This window comes from Silene latifolia, chromosome 1, assembly GCF_048544455.1.
Source record: "Silene latifolia isolate original U9 population chromosome 1, ASM4854445v1, whole genome shotgun sequence".
NCBI lineage: Eukaryota > Viridiplantae > Streptophyta > Magnoliopsida > Caryophyllales > Caryophyllaceae > Silene > Silene latifolia.
In genome coordinates, this window is record NC_133526.1 from 198,359,875 (window position 1) to 198,386,410 (window position 26,536).

At 44.8% G+C, this 26,536-nt stretch overlaps 1 protein-coding gene across 2 annotated transcripts; it reads right to left on the minus strand.

The window, feature by feature from the left end:
- Positions 1 to 21,077: 21,077 nt before the first annotated feature.
- Positions 21,078 to 25,594, minus strand: LOC141617033 (uncharacterized). Of its 2 annotated transcripts, none has more exons than XM_074434207.1 (4): positions 25,389 to 25,594; positions 24,719 to 24,824; positions 21,620 to 21,747; positions 21,078 to 21,351 (listed from the first exon to the last, which is right to left on the minus strand). In XM_074434207.1, the coding sequence occupies exons 1-3, from the start codon at positions 25,498 to 25,500 to the stop codon at positions 21,669 to 21,671; spliced, it is 297 nt and encodes a 98-aa protein (XP_074290308.1). In that variant the 5' UTR covers positions 25,501 to 25,594; the 3' UTR covers positions 21,078 to 21,351; positions 21,620 to 21,668. The 2 variants fall into 2 exon arrangements, with proteins under 2 accessions (XP_074290308.1, XP_074290305.1); XM_074434204.1 differs by having other exon boundaries at positions 21,078 to 21,355.
- Positions 25,595 to 26,536: the final 942 nt, after the last annotated feature.

Below are 26,536 nucleotides of genomic sequence, written 5' to 3' on the forward strand. Positions count from 1 at the left end.
TGGCGCTGGCCGAGACCGAGGTTGGGAGTGCCGTGTGCTTTTGATTGCCCCTGGCCGGTGCTGCCAAGCTTGGTTGATCAGCTGGCCGTTGGTAAGTAAATACCAAGGAGCGTGTCGAAGAAGATTGGTCACTGTATGTCGATTGACCTTCTGTGGCTGCATGCTTAACACGTGGCCTGATATTGATTGGTGGACGTTTCATGGGCTTTGCTCTGATTGGTCCACTGAATGGGCTTTGCTCTATAAATAGAGCAGTATGCCCCTCATTTTGACCATCAAATTTCATTTTCAAGAAAATTTTTCTCTCTCTAGTTTTCGAAAAGTTTTCTCTCTCTAACTTTCGAAGCGTTACTCGGCGTAACACTTTCTTTCAAGGTAAAAACAAATTCTTCCCCAACTTTTATTTTGTTAAGTATTCTTTGCCACCATGTCTGCTGCTGACGCTCCGGCTAGTACCTCAACCCCGGGGCGAAACCGCGTCCCGATGAACATGAGCCACTGGTTGTCACCCCGGTAGGGTTCGGGGGTCGCAAGTCGCCTTCTCCTGAAATCGACGAGAAATATCTCGAGGGTTTTGATGATGAGGAGGAGGAAGAGACCCAATCTGATTCAGAGAGGCCGCATTTCTTGTGGCACGGCGAAGCCTGCTCGATTAAACCCGATCGCGTTTGGACGAACAAGTTCGCTAGTGTCTCCGGGCCTGAACTTTTTGAAGACCATTACAATTTCGGCAGGGGGTATAGAATTATTGTCCCTGAGGGTGATCAGGCAGTCTGTTGCCCTCCCGAAGGCTGTATAGGCGTGTATATTAGGCATCTGGAGTATGGGCTCCGTTTTCCTCTTCATGAACGTGTCTCGGCCATAACCAAAGCCATGAATGTCGTCGTGGTACAACTGCACCCGTTGGCCATTAGGACGATTATTGGCTTCGTATGGTTTTGTCTTTTTAAGGGGGTGGCCCCAACGGTGAACCTTTTCCGCCGGCTCCACCATCTTCGGCTGTCTACCCAAGGCGTCATGGGATGGTACAGCGTGCAGACCGAGCCGGGTTATGTGACCGTCTCCAAGCTGACATCCTGCAAAGACTGGAAGGGGCGGTGGGTATATGTCGAGGTTCCGGAGGACTATCCACTGCCCCGGTCCTTCCAGCGCCGCGTCAATTTGCGGTGTGAGAGTCAGGGGGAGCATGAAAGATATGTCTCCCGTAATAAGATTAAGATGGACGCCAAGAAGGTTTATCTTAAAGACGACGAAGTGCGGGCAATGAGCATGTTCGAGGCTGAGAAGGATGGCACGCCGAAGGGATGGATGCCTCCGACGCAGATCGTCCTTCAAGACGAGCCGCTTTGCCACGTCGGCCTCATACCGACCCTCAGCCAGGGTGAGTGGGGTCGGTATGAGGCCCTCCTTTGCTTTTATGCTTCGATATTTGTGCCCCAGTTTACTTCTTTTGCTTAACTCCTACTTTGTTTCTTGCAGATCGATTTGGCCAGGATCTCTCTGTCTCCATCCTAAGCAAGTTAGGACTTGACCAGGACAGGAGAGTTGTTGAACTGCACCCTAAGGCCGCGCCGCGTGATCGAAAGCAGGCCCTGCACGAACTCATGGAGCAGGCGTTGAAAGCAATGGACGTGGGGGCGACTCAAGCAGAGATTGGCGGTAACGTGCCGCGCCGGAGACCAAAAACAACGTATTCGGCGGCTACGACGTCAACTCCAACTCGATCTCCAATCCCCGTAGTCCAAAAGGATAAGGAGGTCGTCAATGTTGACGAGGACCTCACCGTTCTGGAGGGTCCTCCTCCCTCTGGTAAGAGGAAAGAAACAACGTCTCTTCCGCCATTACGAGGCAGGGGAAAGAGAGAAGGGGGTAGGCCCTCTATCCAAGAAGGCTAGGACTGGTACGGATCTAACCCATGGCTCGGATTTAGCAGGTTCCTTATGCATTCTTGATGACAGGCTTTCTGATATGTCGATGAATGTTGACATGGACGCTTTGTCTGGGTTTTTTATAGATCAGCCGTCGCCAGCTTTTGTTCTCACCGAACGGCAATTGGAGAAGCAGCCTATGCAGACGGGCGACAAAAATGCCGCCGCCGACTCCTCGTCCGAGAAGGCTTCCTTCGTTCAGCTCAGGGCGGACGGCATAAGGTTGGCAAAAGGTGAAGTGAAGTGGGTCAAGTTGCCGGCACTCATCTTATCGAGCAATAAAAGCTCGTGGCTCAAACTGCCCCTACGCTCGAACGGCTTAGGCTTGAGCTTGCCGCTTCTAGGGAGGAGGCAGAGAAGACGAAGCAGGACTTCCTGGCCACCATGAAGGACTTCCTCGCTGAGCGAAAGCTTAAGGAGGACGCTGAGAAGGTGGTCCTGGCCGAGAGAGCTAAGGTTGAGTCCACGTTGGCTGATGCCGCTAAGTTGCGGGAGGAGAGAAACAAGCTTGAGGGTGGTTATAAGGCCATGGTTGAGCAGAGGGAAAGATGGAAGACCCTGCATTTGGCCGAGGCGAAGGAACATAAGGGCACAAAGGCTATCCTTGCTCAGAGGGAGAAGGATATTGAGATGCTGAAAACCGTCATCATCCCTGAAATGTGTGCCCGGTACCAGGACCAAGCTGAAGATGCTACAAGGGATGCGATTAAGGAGCTCCTTCCTGACGGCACTTTTCCGTGGCAAGATTTTGACAGACTTCTGGATGAGAAGGCGGCTGCTGAGGAGGCCAAGGCCGCGGCCGAGGCCGCTCGGAGGTCATGAGAAGGCGGCCCATGATGCTAAGGTGAAGGAGGCTAGAGAGGAGGCTGAGAAGGCAATGGCACGTGAAGCTGCCAAGTCGTCCTCTGAGCCGTCCACCGACGGTGATGCTGCTGCTGCTGCCGGTGGCAAGCAGCAACAAGTATAGGGAGACGAGCGGTCGTCACCAGACTCACCTGGTCCTTCGGACAGCTTCAACTGTTCGGGGGCCAACTTTTGAGCTTTTCCTCCTTGCCATCCTTTTGGCGCTTCATGTCTAAATGTTGTAATTTTTGTTGTTCCTTCTTTTTTGTTAAACTTTGGTAGGTTGAGCTTAGGCTATCCCTATGGGGACGGCCGTCGACTTTCTTTTGTCTCACTTGTAAACATTTTTAATGAAGTTTGTTTATTTGCCTTCGGCTTGGCCGAGGCTTTGATCTCATCCTCCATTCAGTTGTTTTCTTACGTTTTTAAACATATTGAGCGCTTTTTCGTTTTATCTTCGGCTTGGCCGAGGCAGTTAGATTGCGTATCTCAACTGTACTTAAACGTTTTTAGCATATTGGTCGTGCCCTCTTGCTGTACCTGAACAGGCCGAGGTAGCAAGATTCGCGTTTCCCAATTTGCTCAGCAACATGTTGGCATGTCGGTCGCTTCCTCCTCCACTCTCGGTCTGGCCGAGGCAGTCAGATTTGCGCTTCCCGGCTGCTGTTGTAAACATGTTAGCATATCGGTCGTGCCCCCGTCACTCCCGGCTTTGGCCGAGGCAATCGAGGTTACGGCTCGACTGCATTCGTATCTATAGACATATTGATCGCTTCCTCTGCCACTCCCGGGTTGGCCGGGACAGTCAGATTTGCGTTCTCAACTGTACTTATACGTTCTTAAGCATGTTGGTCGCTTTCGCGAGTATCAACTGCATTTGTATTGACTGCCCGGCTTTGGCCGTGGCGTCTACTTTGGTACGACTACGGAGGGGACAAGCATTTCGATGGAAAACTTGGATCACTCTTCATAAGATATAATCACGCGTTGGGGTGCCCACAACGGTCTCGGACACCTCCGCCGCTATACGAAATATTTCCTAAGGTTGTCTGTGTTCCAATGGCTCATCAGAGGCACACCCTCCATGTCTGTCAGCCGGTATGTCCCCGGCCCCTTTTCTTCAACTACCCTGTAGGGTCCTTCCCAGTTGGCCGTCATCTTACCATGGATGTTTCCTTTATTGGTTACGGCCGACTTTCTCAGGACTAGATCTCCTACTCTTAAGTCCCTTTTGTGGACCCTACGGTTGTAGGCTCTTCTCATTCGGTTTTGATATACTGCCAAGTTGAGCCGTGCCGTATCTCGACTTTCTTCGACCAGGTCAGGAGGCTCTCGGGCCTTCTTCATTTTCGATGGGTTAAAGGTTTGTGTTTTGAATGTCGGCACCGCTGCTTCAATTGGCAGGACGGCCTCAGACCCATAGACTAGGTGGAATGGACTGTACCCTGTTGCTTCTTTCTCCGTGGTTCGAAGGGACCACAGGACGCCGGGTAGTTCATCAGCCCATATTCCCTTTAGCTCTTCAACCTTCTTCTTCAACCCGTTCAGTATTGTTTTATTAGCTACCTCCGCCTGCCCGTTGCTCTGAGGGTGGCAGGCGGAGGAGTATACAAATTTGATGCCGAGCTCTTCCAACCAATTCATCACCATGTCGCTCCAAAACTCTCGGCCGTGGTCAAATACAATGACTTGGGGTAACCCAAAACGAGTTATAATGTTCTCCCAAATCACCTTTCTTACGGCCGCCGTGGTCTTGGCAGGTATCGCGACAGGCTCGACCCATTTGGTGAAGTAGTCAACGGCGACAATCAGGTACTTCCTTCTTCCGGAGGCCGTCGGAAATGGTCCTAATAAATACATCCCCCACTGTGCAAATGGTAGGGGACTAAGTACGGGTTGCAGGTCTCGGGAAGGTGCATGTATTACCGGAGCATGCATCTGACAATTCTTGCACTTCTTGGTTTTTGTCCTGGAATCTTTCAGCATGGTAGGCCAGAAGTAGCCGGGTCGGAGAGCTTTGTGGGCTAGCGTTCTCGCCCCCATGTGATGTCCGCAGATGCCTTCGTGAATCTCTGTCAGTATAAGCTCCGCGTCGGCTGAACCGACACATTTCAAGAGTGGTCTTATTACGGACCTTCTGTACAATTCTCCTTCGAACATTATGTAACACCCCGATTTATGAAGGAGCCTTTAGCAAGACATTCCCTAATAAACCGGACTGTTACCATCTCGGTTTCCCGAGGTAGTGAATAACAAATTAAACTCCAAGGCAAAATATATAATTACTTTAACTTAATTATTACAAAACCTCTTTTACATCAAATTACAAGGAACTAACATAAATGAAAGTGAAAGTCTTCTAAATGATGATCTAGCTACTAAGTCTTCTGATCCAGTGTCTCACGCCCATCAAGCTCCCAGCCTATCTCATAGACTGTCAAGCCCGCTCCCCAATATTTGGATCGATCACGGTGTTCACGAATACAGGGGGTCAACCACGAGGTTGAGTAGGGAATACAATAAAACAACAAAATATGATATGCATGCTCCTCCGTCACCTCCATCTCCATCTCAACTCATATCTCATAACCCGGAACACCCAGCCATACCGATCCCCGGTAGACTATATATCGACCGTAGCCGATCTGCCAGCTCGCAGCTGAGGACACCAGGGCAAGTCCTGCAGAACCCGCCTGGGCCTTATCACAACATCATCTTCACCACACCACATCACCACAACATCCTCCATCTCCAATGCATATGAATGCTCAAAAGAAATTAATGCAACACAATATATATATCTTTGAACTGATCAATCATAAAATCATGCCGGTTACCAAATGTTGTGATAACATACTCAATACGATCAATTCAGTCAATCACCTTCCAGTATATGAATCATAACGTAAATCAACAGCCACGAAGCAAGTCAACGTTCACAGTTTAGTCATACGAAACACAAACAAGTCAACACAATTCAACATCAACGATAATAAGTCAAGTGTATTTCCCTACCTTTTCGCAATCCAAGCACACACAAGTAATCACTTATGATCCTTCACTTATCCATCACCTACATAACATAATTATGTATAATTACCATCTACTCAGTCAATTAATCATGCACATAACCTAGACTCATCCTAACTTAATAGGAATATCAATTTAAAGAACAAACACGACTTTTTCCTGATTTTCCTGCTCATGGCAGACTCGGTATAAAATGAATAACTAATTCCAGAAAATTCGAATTGATGAAAGGCCAATTGAATTGGAACCCCATGAGTCTTAGCTACAATTTATATCTAACGTGTTTTTCTCAAATTCCAAACTTATCAAGGGTTTTCAGACTGATTTCCAAACACTGACAGAAACCGTCACATAAAAAGTATTGATTCATAAAACGAGTTTGACAAATGATTCTTAAGTAAAACCAACGCCTAACTCATCTAAACTCTTTAAATTAAATATATGAAAAAGACCCAGGACCAATTCAATATCTAAATTATGTTTTAGGGGGTGTTTGGTTGGAGCTTTTGGAATGGATTGGAATGGATTCAATCCATTCTAGTGTTTGGTTGGGGTGATTTGGAATGGAGTTAGATGCCCAATGGATTCTAACTCCACCCCAACCTCTTGGAATCCCATACCCACCCTCCAACCTTGGATTCAAACTCCATTCCCCTCTTCTATAATTTATGATGAACCAAACAAGATTAGGCAAGTATGGATTTAGAACCCCATACTACTATACTATCAAACTCCATTCCATTCCATTCCAACTTGTTGAACCAAACGACTCCTTAGAAGTAATCTTTCAGCCTCTACTGATTTGCGGACTTTTTAGATAGACGTTCACAAATAATTTTTTCAGGAAAAACTACACCGTGAAATGCTACCAATTTTCACAGGCATAAACTAGGCTTGGAATAAACATGAGTCTCTTCTTTAACTTTTTGCATCCCACAGCTTTAAGACAAGTAAAACACTCAAATAACACAGACCAACGAATCTGTAAATTACTGTAACTATTCCATTCATTTATCTCATACAATTTATAATCAAAAACCCCCAAACCAATTCTAGGGTTACGAAAATTATCCCAATACTACTATAATTATGCTAATAATTGAATAAAGAGGTAATAGGATAGTCTACTTACGAAATAGGATGAGAATAGGCTGAGAAATCGCCTCGCAATTCCTCACGCGGCTCCCTTCACACACGGCTCCCTCTTCTCTCTTTTCTCTCTTTTCTCATGGTTAAAATGAATATGGTGATAGGGAGATTAGGGTTTGGTTAGATGGGTTATACATATAGGATAGGTGCTATTAAGACGATACGGGCCTAGCCTAGTTAGATTAATTAAAACCCGAGTCACATAATTACCCGAGTCACAAATACACTACACGACCCAGCTGGTAACTCGGCCTAATATAATATCATATTAAAATACCGGGTATTACACATTAAGTACCTTGCAGCGATCCTTTTTATCTTCTGAGACAGACTGCGGTCCTCCGGCAACTCTTTTGTCAGCTTGTATTTCATTATCGGAGTCATCCACGTCGTCTCGGCTTCGATGTCGCCCACCATGCCGACGGTCTCAGTGATACTTTTAGCATTTCTGATATCCACCAGCACGGTTCGACTGACATTTTTTATGCTTGAACTGGCAAGTTTTGAGAGAGCGTTGGTTCGGTTGTTCTCAGACCTAGGGATGCACTGTATTTGGAAAGATTTCAATTTTGAGGTGTCAGCTTTTACCCTCTCCAGGTACCTTACCATCCCATCGTCTCGAGTCTCATACTCTCCTCGGATTTGATTAGTCAGCTTTCAACACAATATGCTCCGCCCCGGCAGCTCTAGCTAACTCGACCCCAGTTATCACCGCCTCATATTCGGATTCGTTATTTTAGGCCGAGAAGGTAAACTTCAAGGCGTACTCAAACTCGTTTCCGTTAGGGCTGATGATAAGGATGTCGGCTCCTGAGCTGTTCGCCGTGGAGGACCCGTCGGTATACACTTCCCACACGCCGGGATGTGATTCTTCTTGATACGTGCACTCGGCCAGAAGTCGCAAGCGCTTGCCCCTTTATCGAAGGTCTCGGCTTGATCAATTTGAATGCCAAAGCCGGAGAGCTCTACTGCCCATTTGATAAGTCTGCCGGATTTTTCGAATTTTTCTAATGCTTTCTCCAATAGCTGGTCGGTTAAGACCGTCACGGGATGTGCGTCGAAGTAGGGTTTTAGCTTCCTTGCGGCAACGACGACGGCGAGGGCTGCCTTTTCGATTAGTGGGTAATTTCTTTCGGCGGCCAGCAGTGTATGGCTGATAAAGTAAATTGGGTGTTGCCGCTTATTTTTTCCCCGACGACGATTACGACCGACCGTGGCCGAGGTAATCGCTAAGTATAGATATAGCGTCTCCCCAGCGTCGGCTGGATGGGTCGGTAGTGTCGAAGGTGGGCTTTCGGTTGTCCGAAAGCCGTGCTCTCCTCCCCCGGCCTAAAATTTTTATTCCCCTTCAGCACTTTAAAGAACGGAGTGCTCTTGTCGGCCGACCGAGAGATGAAGCGGGCGAGAGCCGCCATTCTTCCGGTCACCGTCATAACCTCTTTTCGATTTCTCGGCTCCGGTAGGTCTAGTATTGCTTGGATTTTCTCCGGATTGGCATCAATTCCCCTGGCGCTGACAAGCACGCCGAGGAACTTGCCGGCCCGGACACCGAAGTTACACTTCTTTGGGTTAAGCTTCATTTTATATTTCCTTAGTGAACAAAATGTCTCGCCTAAATCGGCTAAGTGCTCGCTGTCAGACTTGCTTTTTACAATAGCATCGTCGACGTAAGTCTCGATGTTTCGCCCTTTTTGATTTTGGAACACTTTGTCCACCAACCTAGTGTAAGTTGCGGCAGCGTTCTTCAAACCGAACGGCATCATTTTATACATGAATGTGCCGTTACTGGTGATGAATGCGCATTTAGGCATATCTTCCTCGGGCATAAATATCTGATGATACCCTGAGAAGGCGTCTAACAGGCTTAGCATAGTGTAGCCTGCCGTGGCGTCAATCAAAATATCTATTCGAGGCAAGGGATAACAATCTTTAGGGCACGCTTTATTAAGATTGGTAAAATCAACACACATCCTCCACGCCCCTGACGATTTTCTCACCATTACAACATTTGCTAGCCACTCAGGATAAGTACAAGGCATGATAAAGCCCGCCGCTAATAATTTGTCTACTTCAGCTTTGATGGCCTCATCCTTCTCGGACGAGGAGTTCCTCATCTTCTGCTTCACGCCTGGCATCTCGGCAGCTGAGTATGCGAAGACATCTTTGTTCTTCCTCAGTAGGTCTAGGAGATCGGCTCTGAATTTTGGCTCCAGGTCGGCACCGACAGTTACGGTGCGCCCTGGTTCAATTTCCACTTCCTCGGTCTCGGCTCCTTCGACCATGCCGACATTAGTATTCATCGGGTCGCCCTCCTGCTGCAAGGATGGGCTCTTCCCTTTCTCCGATTTCTTCGCCACTTTGAGGGATTGCATGTTGCACCCCCTGACTGACACTTGGATATTGACTATTTCGTCTCTCTCGTCCTTTGAGACGAGCTTTTGTGCTTCCCCCCGGTCCGAGACGTACATCAATGTCAGAGCCCGGATGGACATCACTGCATCGGCCTCGCGCAAAGTGACCCGGCCTATGAGAACATTGTAGGCAGACGAACCATCGATAACCACGAACTCAGATAAAACATTTTTAGCCGCATCCGCTTGGCCGAACATCACCGGTCACCGATTGACCCAGGGGTACCAGGCCGGCCCCAGAGAAGTCTGTATAGCGGGTTAGTGCGGGGCTCGGTCTCCAATCTTGGACCGAGATTAAGAAAGCACTCCCTAAACATGATGTTCGTGTAGGCTCTGTGTCAATCGGTACCTTTTGACCAAGTGGTTGGCTATATCCAGGTGGACTACAAGCGGGTCATTTTGTGCGGGGCGACGACTCCCTCGTAGTCCTTCTTTCCAATGGTTATATCGGGGATGGTGGAAGCGGGGATCGCTGTTTTAGGCACAAAGTTGATGGCTTGGTATAACTCATTTAGATGCCGTTTGTGCCCATTAGCTGACCCACCGTTCTCGTTTCCCCCGATGACAACCTGGATTACTCCCATCCGTTGGAAAACTGATTTTCTATTCGCCCCGTCGGCGCTTGTTCCTGGGCCTCCAGCTACATACTTGCTGAGGCTCCCCTTTCGGATTAGCTCTTCGATGGCGTTCCTTAGATGTCGACAGTTGTCAGTTTTGTGGCCGGTGTGGCCGTGGTACTCAAAAAGCGGCTTGTGTCACCGTCCCCCTCGCCTTGGGGGCCTTGCCCACTTCTGTCCATCATTCTTGCTTAGGGTAAAGACCTCGGCTTGAGAGGCAACCAGGGGGGTGAGGCTACTGTACCGCTTTTGGTAGTATGGTCCCGAACTCCCCCCGGCGCCCGCCGAGTGCTGTTTCCTATTAGATCTCTCGGGCCGTGACCTATTCCCGTCACGGCGACCTTCATCTGTGTTGTCCCGGCGGCTCTTCCTCTCTGGGTGCCCAGCTTCACTGTGGCCTACCCAGGTTTTGTGATAGACTTCCACCTTTACGGCTCGGTCGGCCATCTTTCTGGCGGAGTCTAAGTTGAGGTCCTCGCACTTGATCAGCTCGTTTTTGAACTCGCCTTTCGGGAGGCCTTTCATCGCCGCGAAGGCCGCGATTCGGTGTTCGGCTCACGGATCCGCCGAACCTTAGCGTCGAATCTTTTCACGTAGCTTCGGAGGGACTCGTCCTCCCCCTGTCGGATAGTTAGGAGATCTGATGTTTCCACGGCCCTTCTCTTGTTGCAAGCATACTGGGCTATGAAATTGTCTCTCAGGTCGGCATAGCAGTACACCGAGCGATTAGGTAGCCCCTTGTACCAACTCTGAGCCATCCCATGCAGGGTCGTTGGGAAGACTCGGCACCACACCTCATCAGGCTGCTCCCATACCGACATGTACGACTCGAAAGCCTCGGCATGGTCGGTCGGGTCGCTATCCCCTTTGTATGATAAGGGCGGCTTCACTTAGTCGGCAGACACGGGGATCTCGAGGACATAGGTGCGAGGGGGGTGTCCGACCACGTGTCGAATGACACGCGGCGATCGGCTCCTCGCAACCTTAGTCCGGCTTCTCTCCCTCTGGCGGGAAGGGCTTCATGTTGTCCGACTTTGGTGAGTCGGACTTCTTTCATTCTTTCGGGGGTGGTCTCGTTGTTGCCGCGACGACGCTGTCCTCCCGTGAGTGGGGGAAGGACTCAGGTCTGCCACTGGCACCACGGGCTCTGCTGGCGTTTTAGCACGCCCAGCTCCTTGTATCGCTCCGGACAAGTTGTTCGGAGTCACTCTATGGGACCTGGTCACCTGTGGATGCGCTGCCGTCCCCGTCGCCGTGACAGGGGGTAATCGGCGTACTACCCATCAGGTCCAGGAATAGCTTTAATTTGGCCGCATCGACCACATGTCCCATGACAGTGACTTGGTCGGTAAGCAGCGGTGTTTCTGGCTCTTTCGGCATCCCATACGCCGGTTCAGTGACTCGGCCGGTGGGGGACTGCCCGATCTCAGAATTACGGAACGTGTTATCCTGGAAGAATGCAGTTCCTTCACTCACAGTTTCTTGTTGCTTTGACATCTTCTTAGCTCGTTGAATGGTTTTTTTTTTTTGTAATGTAGGTGACTAGCTTTCAGTACGTATTCCCACAGACGGCGCCAATTGTTCCGGGTGTAATTCCGGAGCAGGATTGTGACCACTTGAGTTGTAGAACGATGTCGTTGCTCGTCTCTTCCTTTCTCTCTTTCCTGTAAAGATGAACAAACTGAGGGCTCGGCTTGGGGCCGAGCGTACTCACTCCGACGCTCAAGTCAGTAAACTTATAGGGATAAGTTGTATGTTTAACTTGGCAAAGTATATTGTAGAGAGATAAGGGAGTTTTTGTAATACTCCGTATTTATGTCTTGGGGGGTACTCTATCGAGTAGCCCTTACTCTGTCGAGTAAGGGCAAGTTGCGAAGATAAATAGTTTCTGACCTGTTGGGTACTCGATCGAGTAGCTGGGGCACTCGATCGAGTAAGTGGGTACTCGATCGAGTACCTTGGGTACTCGATCGAGTGTCCGGTTTACGGGGGGTTTTTCTCGGGTTTTGTTAATTACGCGATTTAGGTATTTAAACATATTCGTCCTTATTCTAAATCACTTTTTACAAAACCTAAAACCTGTTTAAGAGAGAAAGCAACTAGTCTTCTTCCTAATCGCGTTCTTGACAATTCCTGAGTTCGGACGGTCGGTTTGTATCGTAGTTCGCGTCGTTGGATTCCTTGCGTCGAGGGTAAGCTTTTAATATAATTTATATTATGTTTTGTTAAGATTGATGAAACCCTAATTTAGGAATTGAGGGTTTTTATGAGTAGTAATTGAATGGTAGCATCTATGTGTTGTATGGTAGGAGGAGAATTCGTAGAGGAGCCGTTTTGATACAAATTGTAGATACCGTCTGCGTGTTGTGCTTTCCGGTAGGATTTCTACTCGTATTAGTCCCATAATGGGATATTGGTGATGTCTTTGTAGTTAGTTGTTTGATATGATGATAGTGTTTGTGATTGTGATTGTGTTTGGTTTCTTTGGCTCTCGAGATGCGTTCTCGGCTGAGTGGGGTCACTTGCGGGAGTGACTTCACGCCCTAGTTTCGCCCTTCGTGGAACCCGCCACGGGAGGGGATGTGCACATTAATGGACAGGGTTATCGCTCGTACGATGAGCGGGGCTTAGGTGGGAACGATCGCGGTCCCCATCGGCAGTGGTCGGGTCCAGTGGACGGTCAAGATTGAGATGATGGGAGTTGGTGGTGTGTGTATGTGTGTGAGGCGGTTCGGTTTGTCTGTTTGTCTTATTATTGTTATCTATATTGATTGTGTGATTAGATCGACCCGGTGTTGTTTTGTAAAACTGCGGTGATCCATTCGGGGATGGTGAGATATTGAGCGAGGTATAGAGATGAGTACGGGGATAGCTGGGATGGCCACGACATGACGATAGAGTCTTCCGCTGTAGTTTAGCTTTATTTACATTTCAGTTGAGAACAGATAGTTTGGAATAATGTATTGTACTTTCAGTTTGGTTTCGAGGATTGTATTTATCATTAAACTATTTATAATAAATGTTGTTTCCGTTTTGTCTATTTGATTATCATACCTCGGGCGACCGAGATGGTGATGTCTTCATACCTGAGTGGTCCTGGTAAGGCACTTGGAGTATGGGGGTGTTACAAATGGTATCAGAGCGACGATCCTGAAACCTGTAACCAATGAACTTAATGAACATAGGGAGTCAATTAAAATGAACCCGGGTAAAAGTTGTAGGAGCTAGTGCAAAGGCTTGGGAGACGTCCTAAAGTCGCAAGGGGTCGCCCTACAACTTTGAACCGGTCACATGGGGGAATGTGTGTGTTGAGTCATGTGTGTGCTTAGTAACTTGCGTAACAATGTGATGGAATGTGTTGATGGTCGTATGTTCGAATTGGAATTGATGAGATAAAAGAAAAGTGATGTTATATATATATATAGACATTGTTGATGAAATGATAGCATGATGGAATGTTTACAACGTGGCAATTAATAGCATGATTGATATGATATAATGTGATTTATAAAGTTAGCATGTTAGTATATGACGTAATATGCGGGTAGCTATTACGTATGGGTGGTACTTGATCGAGTGAGGTCGACTCGATCGGGTAGGTTTTGACGATTTTGAGTCCGAATCGCGTTTTGGGGCACTCGATCGAGTAACTAGGGGTACTCGATCGAGTAGAGGGTCACTCGATCGAGTAGCCTAGATACTCGATCGAGTGGGTTAGAGATCGAAGGTCCTGTTTGGTTCGGAGTTTGGGTACTCGATCGAGTACATGGGGGCACTCGATCGAGTAGCCCGTTACTCGATCGAGTGGGTTTGGATACTCGATCGAGTAGGTCTTTGGGCGCGCGTTTTCGTGTTTTGGGGTTTAGTACGTGTGTTTATGTTTACCCTTTTTTGTATAGCTTCAAGATGCCGCCCAAGAGAAATGCTTTGTATGCGAGAGCTGAGCTTATGACTACGGACGACATCGTCAAGATGTTAGAACACCAGGATGCTCTTACTGAGACCCTGAAGAGAGTGAATGAGGACAAGGATAAGAGTAAGGAGAAGGAGGTTGACCATGCTAAAGTCAGCCTCTATATTGTGAGGTTTAATCCGAAGGAGTATAAGGGAGTTGAGGAGCCTAATCTTCTAGATAGTTGGCTGAGGGAGATGGAGAACATACTAGATTTAGTTCGTTGTCCTGATGAGATGAGAGTGGATCAAGCTGCATTTTATCTGAGGGAGGCAGCTGGCAAGTGGTGGGACTCAGTGAAAGTGAGTGCCAAGGAGATATATACCAACCAGGGGTTACCTGCTATACCTTGGGAGGAGTTTCGTAGGGCCGTGAGGAAGGAGTTCGTGCCAGAACATGTGAGGAGTAAGTTGAGAGAGGAGTTCGACAAGTTTAAGATGATCGCTTTGAGATGTCGTGGGCCGAGTACTACAGCGATTCAATGAGAAATCTAGATATCCGAGGATATGGGTTTGAGTGAGGAGAATCGGCTTTGAGGTTTGAGAGAGGGCTAACCACGAAAATTATGGATAAGTTACCCGTGGGAGTCCTTACCGATGTAAAGGAAGCATATGAGAGGGCCGAGAGAGCCGAGAGGCTAGTGGAGATGGCTCGGGAGAGGTCGTGGAGAGAAGAGGAAGTCCGAGAGCGAGGGTGGTGGCCAATCTAATTTCAAGAAAGGCAACCACAATCAATCTAAGGGGTTTTCTTCCGGGTCCGGGTTTAGTCTTTGGAACTTCCTTTGGGAGAGGCCGTGGGAGTGTGAGCAATAGCTGGGGAGTGACTGCTTTGGTTGTGGTGGCGTAGGCCACAAGAGACATGAGTGCACTAGTGCACCGGATCTTTCCGGAGACTCGCGCGAGCTTCGCGAGCAACAGACCGGCGGGATCATGGCCAAACCGGGAGGTCGAGTTACAGAGTGGAGGCAACCGCAACGGCGGTAATTCTTATCGAAGACACCGCGAACAACAACAACAACAATCAAGGGTCGGGTGCTAAGCCGACCGCATCGACAAGATCTTGTCCGGGGAGGTGGGCGAAGACCGGTGGCAAGTTGTTCATGATGGACAAGAAGACGGTGAGGAAGATGCGCACGTTATCACCAGTACATTCCTTGTTAATGGTGTTCCTACGTTTGTTTTGTTTGATTCGGGGGCTTCTCAGTCGTTTGTGTCTTCGAGTCATGTAAAACAGTTGGGTTTGAGAGTATATGAGTCTGTTAGGGAACAAGTTTTCATACCTTCGGGAGAGTCCAGATCGTGTGGGAGGTTGTTTAGAGATGTATCCTTGATAGTTGGGCAAGTCGATTTCCTTGTAGACTTGCTAGAGTTTCCTTTTAATGGTTTTGAGATGATAGTTGGGATGGATTGGTTAGGAAAGTATAAAGCTAAGATAGACTGTCATCAAAAGAAAGTGTCCCTAAGAGGCCCTAAGGGTGTTAGTGTGTCTTACCGTGGGTTTCTAGTCAAACCCAAAGTTAAGTTGATTGCAATTGTCACCTTGAAGTCGTATTCGAGGAAGGGATGTCCTCTGATTTTGTGCCATGTGAGAGATGACCGGATAGAGAGCCCGACAGTTGACGAGATACCAGTGGTGGGAGAGTTTGCAGATGTTTTTCCAGAGGAGATTCCGGGGTTGCCACCGAAAAGGGAGATAGATTTCACCGTTGAGTTGAAGCCAGGGACGGGGCCAATCTCTAAGGCACCGTACCGTATGGGTCCTAAGGAGATGGAGGAGCTCAGGAAGCAGTTGGATGATTTGATAGAGAAAGGATACATTAGACCAAGTGTATCGCCTTGGGGAGTACCAGTTCTTTTCGTGAAGAAGAAAGATGGAACTTTGAGGTTATGCATATATTACAGAGAGTTGAACCGTGTGACGATAAAGAACAAGTATCCTTTGCCAAGGATAGATGACCTGTTTGATCAGTTGAGTGGTGCAACAGTCTTTTCTAAGATTGATTTGAGGTCGGGGTACCATCGGGTGAAGATTAGAGAGGTGGACATACCGAAGATGACTTTCACGTCGAGGTATGGCCATTATGAGTATGTGGTGATGCCGTTTGGGTTGTCTAATGCGCCGGCAGTGTTTATGGATCTGATGAATAGGATCTTCAGACAGTTCTTGGACCAGTTCGTGGTGGTGTTTATCGATGATATCTTAGTCTACTCTAAGACTAAGGAGGAGCATGAGGAGAATCTGAGGATCGTGTTGCAGACTTTGAGGGATCATGAGTTGTATGCTAAGTTGTCCAAGTGTGAGTTTTGGTTAGAGAAAGTTGCTTTTCTGGGGCATGTGATATCTAAAGATGGGGTAGCTGTGGATCCGGCGAAGATTGAGGCAGTTACAAAGTGGGAAGCACCAAAGAATGTTGCTGAGGTTAGGAGTTTCTTGGGTTTAGCTGGATACTACAGACGGTTCGTGAAAGATTTCTCCAAGATAGCTAGACCGATGACGGCGTTGATGAGGAAAGAGAACAGGTTTCGTTGGGATGAGGGTTGTGAGACGGCGTTCCAAACATTAAAGGAGCGTTTGACCACAGCTCCTGTCCTCGCATTACCTGAGGGGAGCGAGAATTTCGAGGTTTATACGGATGCCTCGAAGAATGGGTTGGGGTGTGTGTTGATGCAGAATGGTAAAGTAATTGCCTATGCTTCTAGGCAGTTGAAGCCTTATGAGGAGAACTACCCTACTCATGATCTGGAGTTGGGTGCAGTGGTGTTTGCTCTCAAGATTTGGAGACATTACCTTTATGGAGCAATCTTTAAGGTATTTTCTGATCACAAGAGTCTCAAGTACATCTTCACGCAGAAGGAGTTGAATATGAGACAGAGGAGGTGGATGGAGTTGATTGGCGATTACGACATGGAGATCATCTACCATGAAGGGAAGGCCAACGTTGTAGCTGATGCTTTGAGTAGGAAGAGTGTACATTCTTTGTGTACAGCTCTATCTTTGATGAGGTTGAGGGATGAGGTAGCGAGCTTTGGGATACATATGATGCAGAAAGGAGATGCCATGGGTGATATGACGGTACATATGGAGTTTTATGATGACATCCGGGATAAGCAGGCTTTGGATCCTAAGATAGTGGAGTGGAGAGCTGGAGTAGAGAAAGGGACAGTGTCCCGCTTTTCCATTCATACAGATGGTAGCTTGAGGTTTGATGGTAGATGGTGTGTTCCTAATGATGAGGAGTTGAAAAAGACAATCATGACAGAAGCGCATTGCACACCATATTCAGTTCATCCGGGTGGAGACAAGCTTTACAAAGATTTGAAGAAGACGTTTTGGTGGCCTGGGATGAAGAAAGAGACAGCCGAGTTTGTGTCCCGTTGTTTGACATGCCAAAGAGTTAAAGGGGAACAGAGAAGACCACAAGGTAAGGTTCAGTCCTTGGAGGTGCCTGAGTGGAAATGGGAATCCATTTCCATGGATTTCATTGTGGGTTTGCCGAAGAGTCAACAAGGTAACAATATGATTTGGGTGATAGTAGATCGTCTGACCAAGTCAGCTCACTTTGTTCCAATGAAAGATACATGGACTAAGGCACAATTGGCTATGGCCTATCGAAAGAACGTCTTAAGTTACATGGAGTCCCTAAGGACATAGTGTCTGACAGAGATGCGAGGTTTATATCGAGGTTTTGGAAGGAGTTGCAGGAATCGTTGGGAACAACTTTGAAGATGAGTACAGCATTTCATCCTGCGACAGATGGGCAGACTGAGAGAACAATCAAGACCCTTGAGGATATGTTGCGAGCTTGTGTGATGGATTTCGGTGGTAGCTGGGAGCAGAGGTTGGACTTGATAGAGTTTTCTTACAATAACAGCTATCACACTAGTATTGGTATGGCACCGTTTGAGGCTTTGTATGGGAGGAGATGTAGGAGTCCAATCTGTTGGGACGATAGTGCTGAGGCAGTGGTGTTAGGACCAGAGATGGTACATGAGATGGTGGAACAGATTAAGATGATCAGGGAACGGATGAGAGCAGCCCAGGATAGACAAAAGAGTTATGCAGATCTACATCGTCGGGACATAGAGTTTCAGGTTGGGGACAAGGTTCTTCTGAAAGTGTCTCCTATGCGCGGAGTTATGAGATTTGGGAAGAAAGGCAAGCTAAGTCAGAAGTTTATAGGGCCTTATGAGATCTTAGAGCGAGTTGGGGAAGTTGCTTATCGTTTGGCTTTACCGGCTGCGTTGGAGAGAGTACATAATGTGTTTCATGTATCGCAGCTGCGGAAGTATGTAAGTGACCCGTCACATGTGTTGGAGGCAGAGAGCTTAGAGCTGGATGAGTCTTTATCATATCTTGAGGTACCTAAGCCGATCCTAGACCGAAAGGTTAGAAAGACCAGGAGTGGTGAGACAGTTTTGCTTAAGATCCTTTGGTCTAACCACGAGACCGAGGAAGCTACATGGGAGGCAGAGGATATCATGAAAGAGCGTTACCCCTTTCTTTTTGATCAGGTATGTGTGGTTACGGGGACGTAACCTTGTTTCTTTTAGGGGAGTAGGAGATGATCGCGAGCAGTTTTTTAAGAATTTTATGCACCTTTTTGTATGTTGCGTCGGTAGGTTGTCGGGATGAGTTGGGTAAGTAGCGTGTTTTATGTTGAGTTTTGTTTTGGTTGTTGAGTCGGTAATGTTTTGGAGTACCTTTGTTTTAGTAGTGGTTTGAACTTCGGGGACGAAGTTCCTTTTAAGGAGGGAAGACTGTAATACTCCGTATTTATGTCTTGGGGGGTACTCTATCGAGTAGCCCTTACTCTGTCGAGTAAGGGCAAGTTGCGAAGATAAATAGTTTCTGATCTGTTGGGTACTCGATCGAGTAGCTGGGGCACTCGATCGAGTAAGGGGGTACTCGATCGAGTACCTTGGGTACTCGATCGAGTGTCCGGTTTACGGGGGGTTTTTCTCGGGTTTTGTTAATTACGCGATTTAGGTATTTAAACATATTCGTCCTTATTCTAAATCACTTTTTACAAAACCTAAAACCTGTTTAAGAGAGAAAGCAACTAGTCTTCTTCCTAATCGCGTTCTTGACAATTCCCGGAGTTCAGACGGTCAGTTTGTATCGTAGTTCGCGTCGTTGGATTCCTTGCGTCGAGGGTAAGCTTTTAATATAATTTATATTATGTTTTGTTAAGATTGATGAAACCCTAATTTAGGAATTGGGGGTTTTTATGAGTAGTAATTGAATGGTAGCATCTATGTGTTGTATGGTAGGAGGAGAATTCGTAGAGGAGCCGTTTTGATACAAATTTGTAGATACCGTCTGCGTGTTGTGCTTTCGGGTAGGATTTCTACTCAGTATTAGTCCCATAATGGGATATTGGTGATGTGCTGTAGTTAGTTGTTTGATATGATGATAGTGTTTGTGATTGTGATTGTGTTTGGTTTCTTTGGCTCTCGAGATGCGTTCTCGGCTGAGTGGGGTCACTTGCGGGAGTGACTTCACGCCCTAGTTTCGCCCTTCGTGGAACCCGCCACGGGAGGGGATGTGCACATTAATGGACAGGGTTATCGCTCGTACGATGAGCGGGGCTTAGGTGGGAACGGCTGCGGTCCCCCATCGGCGGTCGGGTCCAAAGTGGACATCAAGTATTGAGATGATGGGAGTTGGTGGTGTGTGTATGTGTGTGAGCGATTCGGTCATGCCTGTTTTTGTCTTATTATTGTTATCTATATTGATTGTGTGATTAGATCGACCCGGTGTTGTTTTGTAAAACTTGCGGTGATCCATTCGGGGATGGTGAGCGGATATTGAGCGAGTATAGAGATGAGTACGGGGATACCTGGGATGGCCACGACATGACGATAGAGTCTTATTTCGTAGTTTAGCTTTATTTACATTTTTGATTGAGAATGTAGATAGTTTGGAATAATGTATTGTACTTTCGGTTTGGTTTCGAGGATTGTATTTATCATTAAACTATTTATAATAAATGTTGTTTCCGTTTTGTCTATTTGATTATCATACCTCGGGCGACCGAGATGGTGATGTCTTCATACCTGAGTGGTCCTGGTAAGGCACTTGGAGTATGGGGGTGTTACAGTTTTATACCAGATTAAGATGATCTTTTCTCAATGAGAGAAGTGGAGTATTTATAGACTTTCACCTTTTGTCACGTAGTGGCCAAGTGGCGTAGCAGGTGGAAAGACTGTCTTACCCTCGGCCGAGGGACCCATGACAGGCCGGCAGGCCTGGTTGACTCCATGCCGAGAGGACTGGATGTGAGTACACGGATATGCCTCTCGGACGGCTAGTTGCCAAGCCAAGACCCAAGTGACAGGCCGACAGGCTTTGTCGGTTAGGCCGTTTTCTTTTGACTTGTTATCTTTTAGCTTTGACCTTGGTCAATATGTTGACTCAGTCAGCGGGTGCAGAATATGCCCCATCAGAAGTATTAATAGATTAATTAGGATCATTATATTAAATTTAGAGAAGTTTTTATCATGTTTATTGAGCACATTTTAGAAAAACCCATTTAAACTGAGTTTGTCTTATCATGGAGTATTATATTGCATTTCTTGACATTATAATTAGCAACTGGCATTTAAAAACGTTGTACACCAATTAGAATTATATTCAATCGTTGGTTAAAAAATACTCCATTTATTCAACTTCACTTTGCAACTTTCTATTTTGCGCACTATTCACAAGCGGACATTCAACTTCAATTTTCTCTCGATACATAAGTGAAAATATATTCATGTGGGATCTTATTTGATTCGTCTTTAAGAGTACATTAAAAATATCTAACTTTTATAATTTTTGCAAATACGCAGCTAATGATATTTATCGTGTAAAAGCTGCGTTGGCAAACGTGGTAAAAAAAACTTGTAAAGTGGAGTTGAATAGAGGGAGTAATACACTGCATAAGGCTATCAGAACTATATTGGATCGGTGGTTAAAAAACAATTCGACATCTAGTTACGTAAAAGTTGCTTGATATGTTGGGGAATTTTAATTTGTCTTATAACAGAAAAGGGGGATGCAAGGTATGTAACTTTAATGTGTGTCAACTGGAAACTGGAAAGTACAACCGAGAGATGAAAGGAATGCATCAAGAAAACAAAAGGCTAAACGCCGCCGGCGTACAGGACACAAAAGCAGACAAGTGCTGAATCTTCAATTGTTTCCCGGGACCTAGATAGTTTAAGCGTACAAAGTTCGACTTATGCAGCTGATGTAAACTAAAATAGAAATAGAAATGTTATATGTACTCGAGTTTCAGATTACACGATGAAAGCAAACAGCCGCCTCCTACATAATGTCCCTCAGGCTGCAATCTTCATAAAGACTGAAGCGTAACGCCAGGACATGAAGATAGCAAACTCCAGAACTTTCAAATTTATGTACATTAATCCTTGAGCCTTCCTAGACATGGAGAAAATCGACATTGAATCAATCAGAGGACTACAAAGCATCAATGAAAGGCTATTGAAAAGTTGAAATTCTTACTCACCAAACCACACCTCGCTACACGTGGCCCACACAATTGTGGGGGGAATATCGACATATGCGTAGTTTGGTGGGATTGGAGGGAGTATTTTGCCTATAGTGTGATCCGACCGAGGATCACGACATTTGGATACAGGGATGTAACTAAAGAACAGGAAGCTAATGCAACTAAAGGCTTACCATTTACCGTAAGGAAGGCCACGGAAGGAATGAGGAAAACAAAATGGCGTCATGTGTGAAGATAATTAGCAGCCATCATCAGCTCCAAAGTAAGTTCAGGTTCGATGTGGAATTCAGTCTCCTTTCCACTACAATAAAAAAGGGTTACACCATGTTAATGAACTTAGAAGTTCATCCTTTCTACCATAACAGAGAGAAAAATGTTGAAACATTCTAGGACAAGAGCTACAGAGCAAGATCACTAGGAATAAGCTAGCATTTCTAGCTTCCTACTTAAATCAATAGCTTTAAATAAGACACACATTCACCAACACGGTTTGAACAAGCCGGAAAAATAACAGGCTCAAATTCTGGAGGTCAATACGGAAGTGCAAGGATGACTAGTTAACTAGATCACTATCAGAGCGACTAAAACAAGTTTACCAATAGTAGTCAACTCGATCAGTAATTGGAGGTATTAGAATACATGATCATTGATACATTACTCCTAGACCTGTCAAAATTCGACCCGACCCGGAAACCCGACCCGACCCGACCCGTTTTTTTAGGGTTACAAACCCGGTTTTTTCGACCCGCGACCCGTTTGACCCGAACCCGAAATGACCCGTTATTTTAGGGTCGAGACCCGACCCGAACGGGTCGACCCGTTGGGTCAAAGGTAAATCAAGAATTTAATTAAAATATTAATATTTATATATTATATTTGAAAAAATAGTTAAAAAAATATTTTTTTTATTACTTAAAATTACAAAAACAACTAAAAAGATAATTTTATATAACTTTTATAATATTTAATAATAAAATAATTATTAAAAAAACTTTATTTTAATAATTATGTCAATATAATTAATGTAAACGTTTAATATGATTAAAATATTAATTTTAAATATGATTTACATTTTAAAAAAATATTTTTTTAATTAAAAAAATCGTTTAAAAAAGACGTTAGAAATTATTTCTTGACCCGTATTCTGACCCTAACCCGACCCGTGACCCGTATAACCCGACCCGTATCTGACCCGACCCGTATTCGACCCGACCCGTATTCTGACCCGACCCGTATGACCCGACCCGGGACCCGACCCGCCCGACCCGTTTGACAGGTCTAATTACTCCTGTGGTACACAAAAGCACAATGACCACATGTTCATTGTTCGAACGTAGTTCTTCATATTGTAAGACAGCATATAAAGCAAACAGCGTTCATATCCGGATCACGCAATTATTATAAAATGCATTTATTGGTTACGTACACTCTAATGAAAATCAAAAATCATTGCAATGTTTTATTTCCAAGGGTGCTATATATTACTAGAAAGAGATGATAAAAAAAAATTACTAGAAGGAAAGGAAAATATAATCAGTCATTTTTTCACACATAAGGCACAAGGCCACATTGGGAATAGATTCCACACAAGAAGAGAAAACGGCCAAAAACAAACACTAACTACTAAAACGAAACGGCCAAAAGAAAAACTTAAATCAAATCACTTGTAGAATCATTCGTTAACTAACTTCTTTCGCATTTAAAAAAATCTCTTGTACTCTCATAGCTAAATCATACATTCATACTTGCTACTTATGGTGTGTTTGGATTGAGGGAATTGGGGGGAAAAGAAAGGGAGGGAGAGTAGGGGATTTAAACTCCCTTATTTGGATAGCAAATAGCAAACAAGGGTGTAGGGAAATAAAGAGGGGAGGATTTGGAGGGAGCCATTTTCACTCCTCCAAGGCAAATCAAAATCTCCTCACAATAGGCAGATTTGGAGGGAAATTGTATCATTTCACTTCCCTTTCCCTTCCCTCCCTTTCTCTTCCCTCCTTCCCCCTCCCCTCCCTTTCCCTCCACTTTTGTTGTCCAAACACACCCTTGGGATATGGAGTGAAATGGAGGGGAGGGAATTGAGAGGATGAGAAATCCATTGTTTGGTTAGCAAAATGAAGGTAGAAGGATTTGGAGGGGAGGGAAAATGGATCCCTCCATTTTTCTCCTACAAGACAAATTATTTCCCCACCAACATAAGCAAGATTTGGAGGGATAATCACCCCCTCCATTCTCCCTACCCTCCCCTCCCCTTCCCTTCCTTTCCCTCCTTCCCCCTCCCCTCCCTTTCTTTCCTTTTTTCCTATCCAAACACACCTGTTCTGAAAACCGGGTAATAGCCTTTGGCAATTAGCCTTAGCAGACTATCATTTGGTATCATTTGTTTTTGTTTTCTTCAAATTCTCCTAATTAGTATTAAACTCCAAAACAAAACGTATTTCTCTAAGTTATCATCAAACATCAGAAACATCAGAGACCATTCCTTAGCAGTACCTATGAATCTATGATTCATGCAAAAAATAATTGTGAATTATGGCAAATGTAGTCCCTGATCATATGACAAAGAAGTGAAACGGTGAGCATATCGTAGTAAGTTGATGTTCGATCTTAACATATCATCTACACTAGACAACACAAAGCATCTAAAACTAACTCGTCTGGTAAACAACACTCATCTTTCCAATCAGCGGAATCAAATTAGACAATAGGTTTCTATTTTACTTAACAAAAACTTATATACTCCGTATTACTCTAATAGTGGAAGAGAACACAGTTACTCGATCCAGTCCAATCTCGCTATCTTACAAAACACTCTATACCATCAGCACTCGACAACACGAGATGTCTGAAACTAACTCATCTGGTCGACTACTAAACAACATTCATCTTTCCGATCAACGAATCAAATTAGATAATAAGTCTCTACTTAACTACATCAAATTAGTCAAGCTTATATACTCCTCTCGTAAAGAAAGAGTACACGATCCAGATCCAGATCCATCTCAAAAACTAACTAACTCATCTGGTAAACAACTAAATAACATTCAGTTTCCGATCAACAAATAGAATTAGATAATAATCCTCTCACAGCGAAAGAGCACGCAGGTACTCGATCCAGTTCAGTCTCGCAATTCTCGAAACACAATTACAACTACTTACAGCCAGCACGATAATTCCGCAACAGATTATCGCAGCAAAAAAAAAAATATCAATCATCAATTCATCACAAACAATCAAAAGTGCGCTCAATTAAAGAATAAAAAACGTAAATCAACCTAGCATATTGAAGGGACCAGTAAAAATACTGGCAAATCTTCTCAAGAATAGTCGTACTAATTTCCGGGAAAGTAACCTGTCCGTGCTCCGTTTCCGCAAAACTCCCTGTGAAAATCAATAAATTCATACTAAATCATTACAAAACAGTAATTTCAGCAAAATAATCAATAAAACTTAATTGAAATCATAAAATTCATACTAAATCGTCAAGAAACAGTAATTTCAGCAAAACTAATCAATAAAAATGTACTCCGTTGTTGAAATCATGAAATTCATACTACATCATTAAGAAACACTGATTTCAGCAAATTAATTAATAAAATATAATTGACGTCATGAAATTCATACTAAAGTATTAATGAACACTGATTTCACCAAAATTAATCAATAAAATTTAATTGACATCATGAAATTCATACTAAATCATTAGAAAACACTAATTTCAGCAAAGTTAATCAATAAAATTTAATTGAAATCATGAAATTCATACTAAATCATCAATAAACAGTAATTAGAGCAAAATTATTCAAGAATATTGAATTGAAATTCATGCTAAATCATCAATAAACCACTAATTTCAGCAAAATTAATCAAGAAAATTGATGAAACCCTAATTTTTCATCGCGATCATCAATTTATCAATTAGATTGAAACAAATACAAGTAGTACCTGGAGAAGTAAGCATGTTACGAAGAGTTTGAGAAACCATGGCGGCTTTCTTATCAATGATGAATTCGAATCCTTCGGCGCTAATTAATTTGACTGTTTCGATTTTCGTCATCTTCGCTCGTAATTTTCTCGAGTTTTTTTCTCTCTCTAGATCTTTGATTTTGCGCACGAATTGTTTTTATTTAGTTTGAGCTATGAAGATTCTGTGGGTAAGTAATAAGTATTGGGCTTTTGAGTTGGAGGTGGTATTCGAACCCAAGTATGTCTCAAGAGTCAAGTCAACCGGGTCGAATTCACCTTAGACTAATCCCGGCAAGAAAACCGATCTGACTCGTACCCGGTCTGTACTCAAATAAAAGAGTAGAAACCCATATTTGACCATAATTCGAGTTAATCTAACCTGAATCTGAATCGTTGCATTTTATCTAGTGTTACTTGATCTGACAAATGAGTCAATCAGATCGAGTCGGTTAGTTGGGGTATGGTAATTTCGGGTTTGCAAGCTCGGATTGGACGGTGTATGGTAAGTTTCAGGCATGTTGTATCAACCCGCCTTTTGTAATTTGTGTTACTTAAAATACACAATATGTAATTGGTATTTACTTTTAAGAATTTTATGTAAAATATACACATTTGTTGAAAAGCTTACTTTTGCCTAAAACCGGAATAACTCGAACTGCAACCCGCCCGTTTGACATGTTAATGGACAGTATGGGCCAATAAACATCCAGGTCACGACAGATAGGGTCGAGACAATTCAGGTTGCAGGTCATTACGAGTCCACTCTACAGGTGCGAGACGGACCAGATTTGTTTGGATCGATTGTTATTGCATAATAACTTGATAAGATAACATTAACAATACATCTTGAACTGGTAGAATTCTATATGTCCTGCTTTAAAAACCTGAATGACTTAAGCTACAGCTAACCTAACCGAAATCCGCAATCAATGAACCCTTTGTCGATTTTGCTTTGATATGACTGTGTTATGGCACCACAAGTATTAGAATGGACTGCGTTGAGTTTGAAGGTTACTCACCTCATTTTTTAACCACGAGAATTATTATCTCTTCATAAAACACCCCAAATAAAAAGGAGGGCGGATTCTTTGACCCATTTTGTGTTTCATCTGGTGTCCCAGTATATT

Excerpts from the sequence above, each read along its gene's own strand:
- LOC141617033 (XM_074434207.1), bottom strand. The coding sequence starts at position 25,500 with ATGACGAAAATCGAAACAGTCAAATTAATTAGCGCCGAAGGATTCGAA. Across the intron at positions 24,825-25,388 it reads TAACATGCTTACTTCTCCAG|GGAGTTTTGCGGAAACGGAG; the intron begins GTACTACTTGTA and ends TGATTTTCACAG. Across the intron at positions 21,748-24,718 it reads TGGTCCCTTCAATATGCTAG|TGGAAAGGAGACTGAATTCC; the intron begins GTTGATTTACGT and ends TTTTTATTGTAG.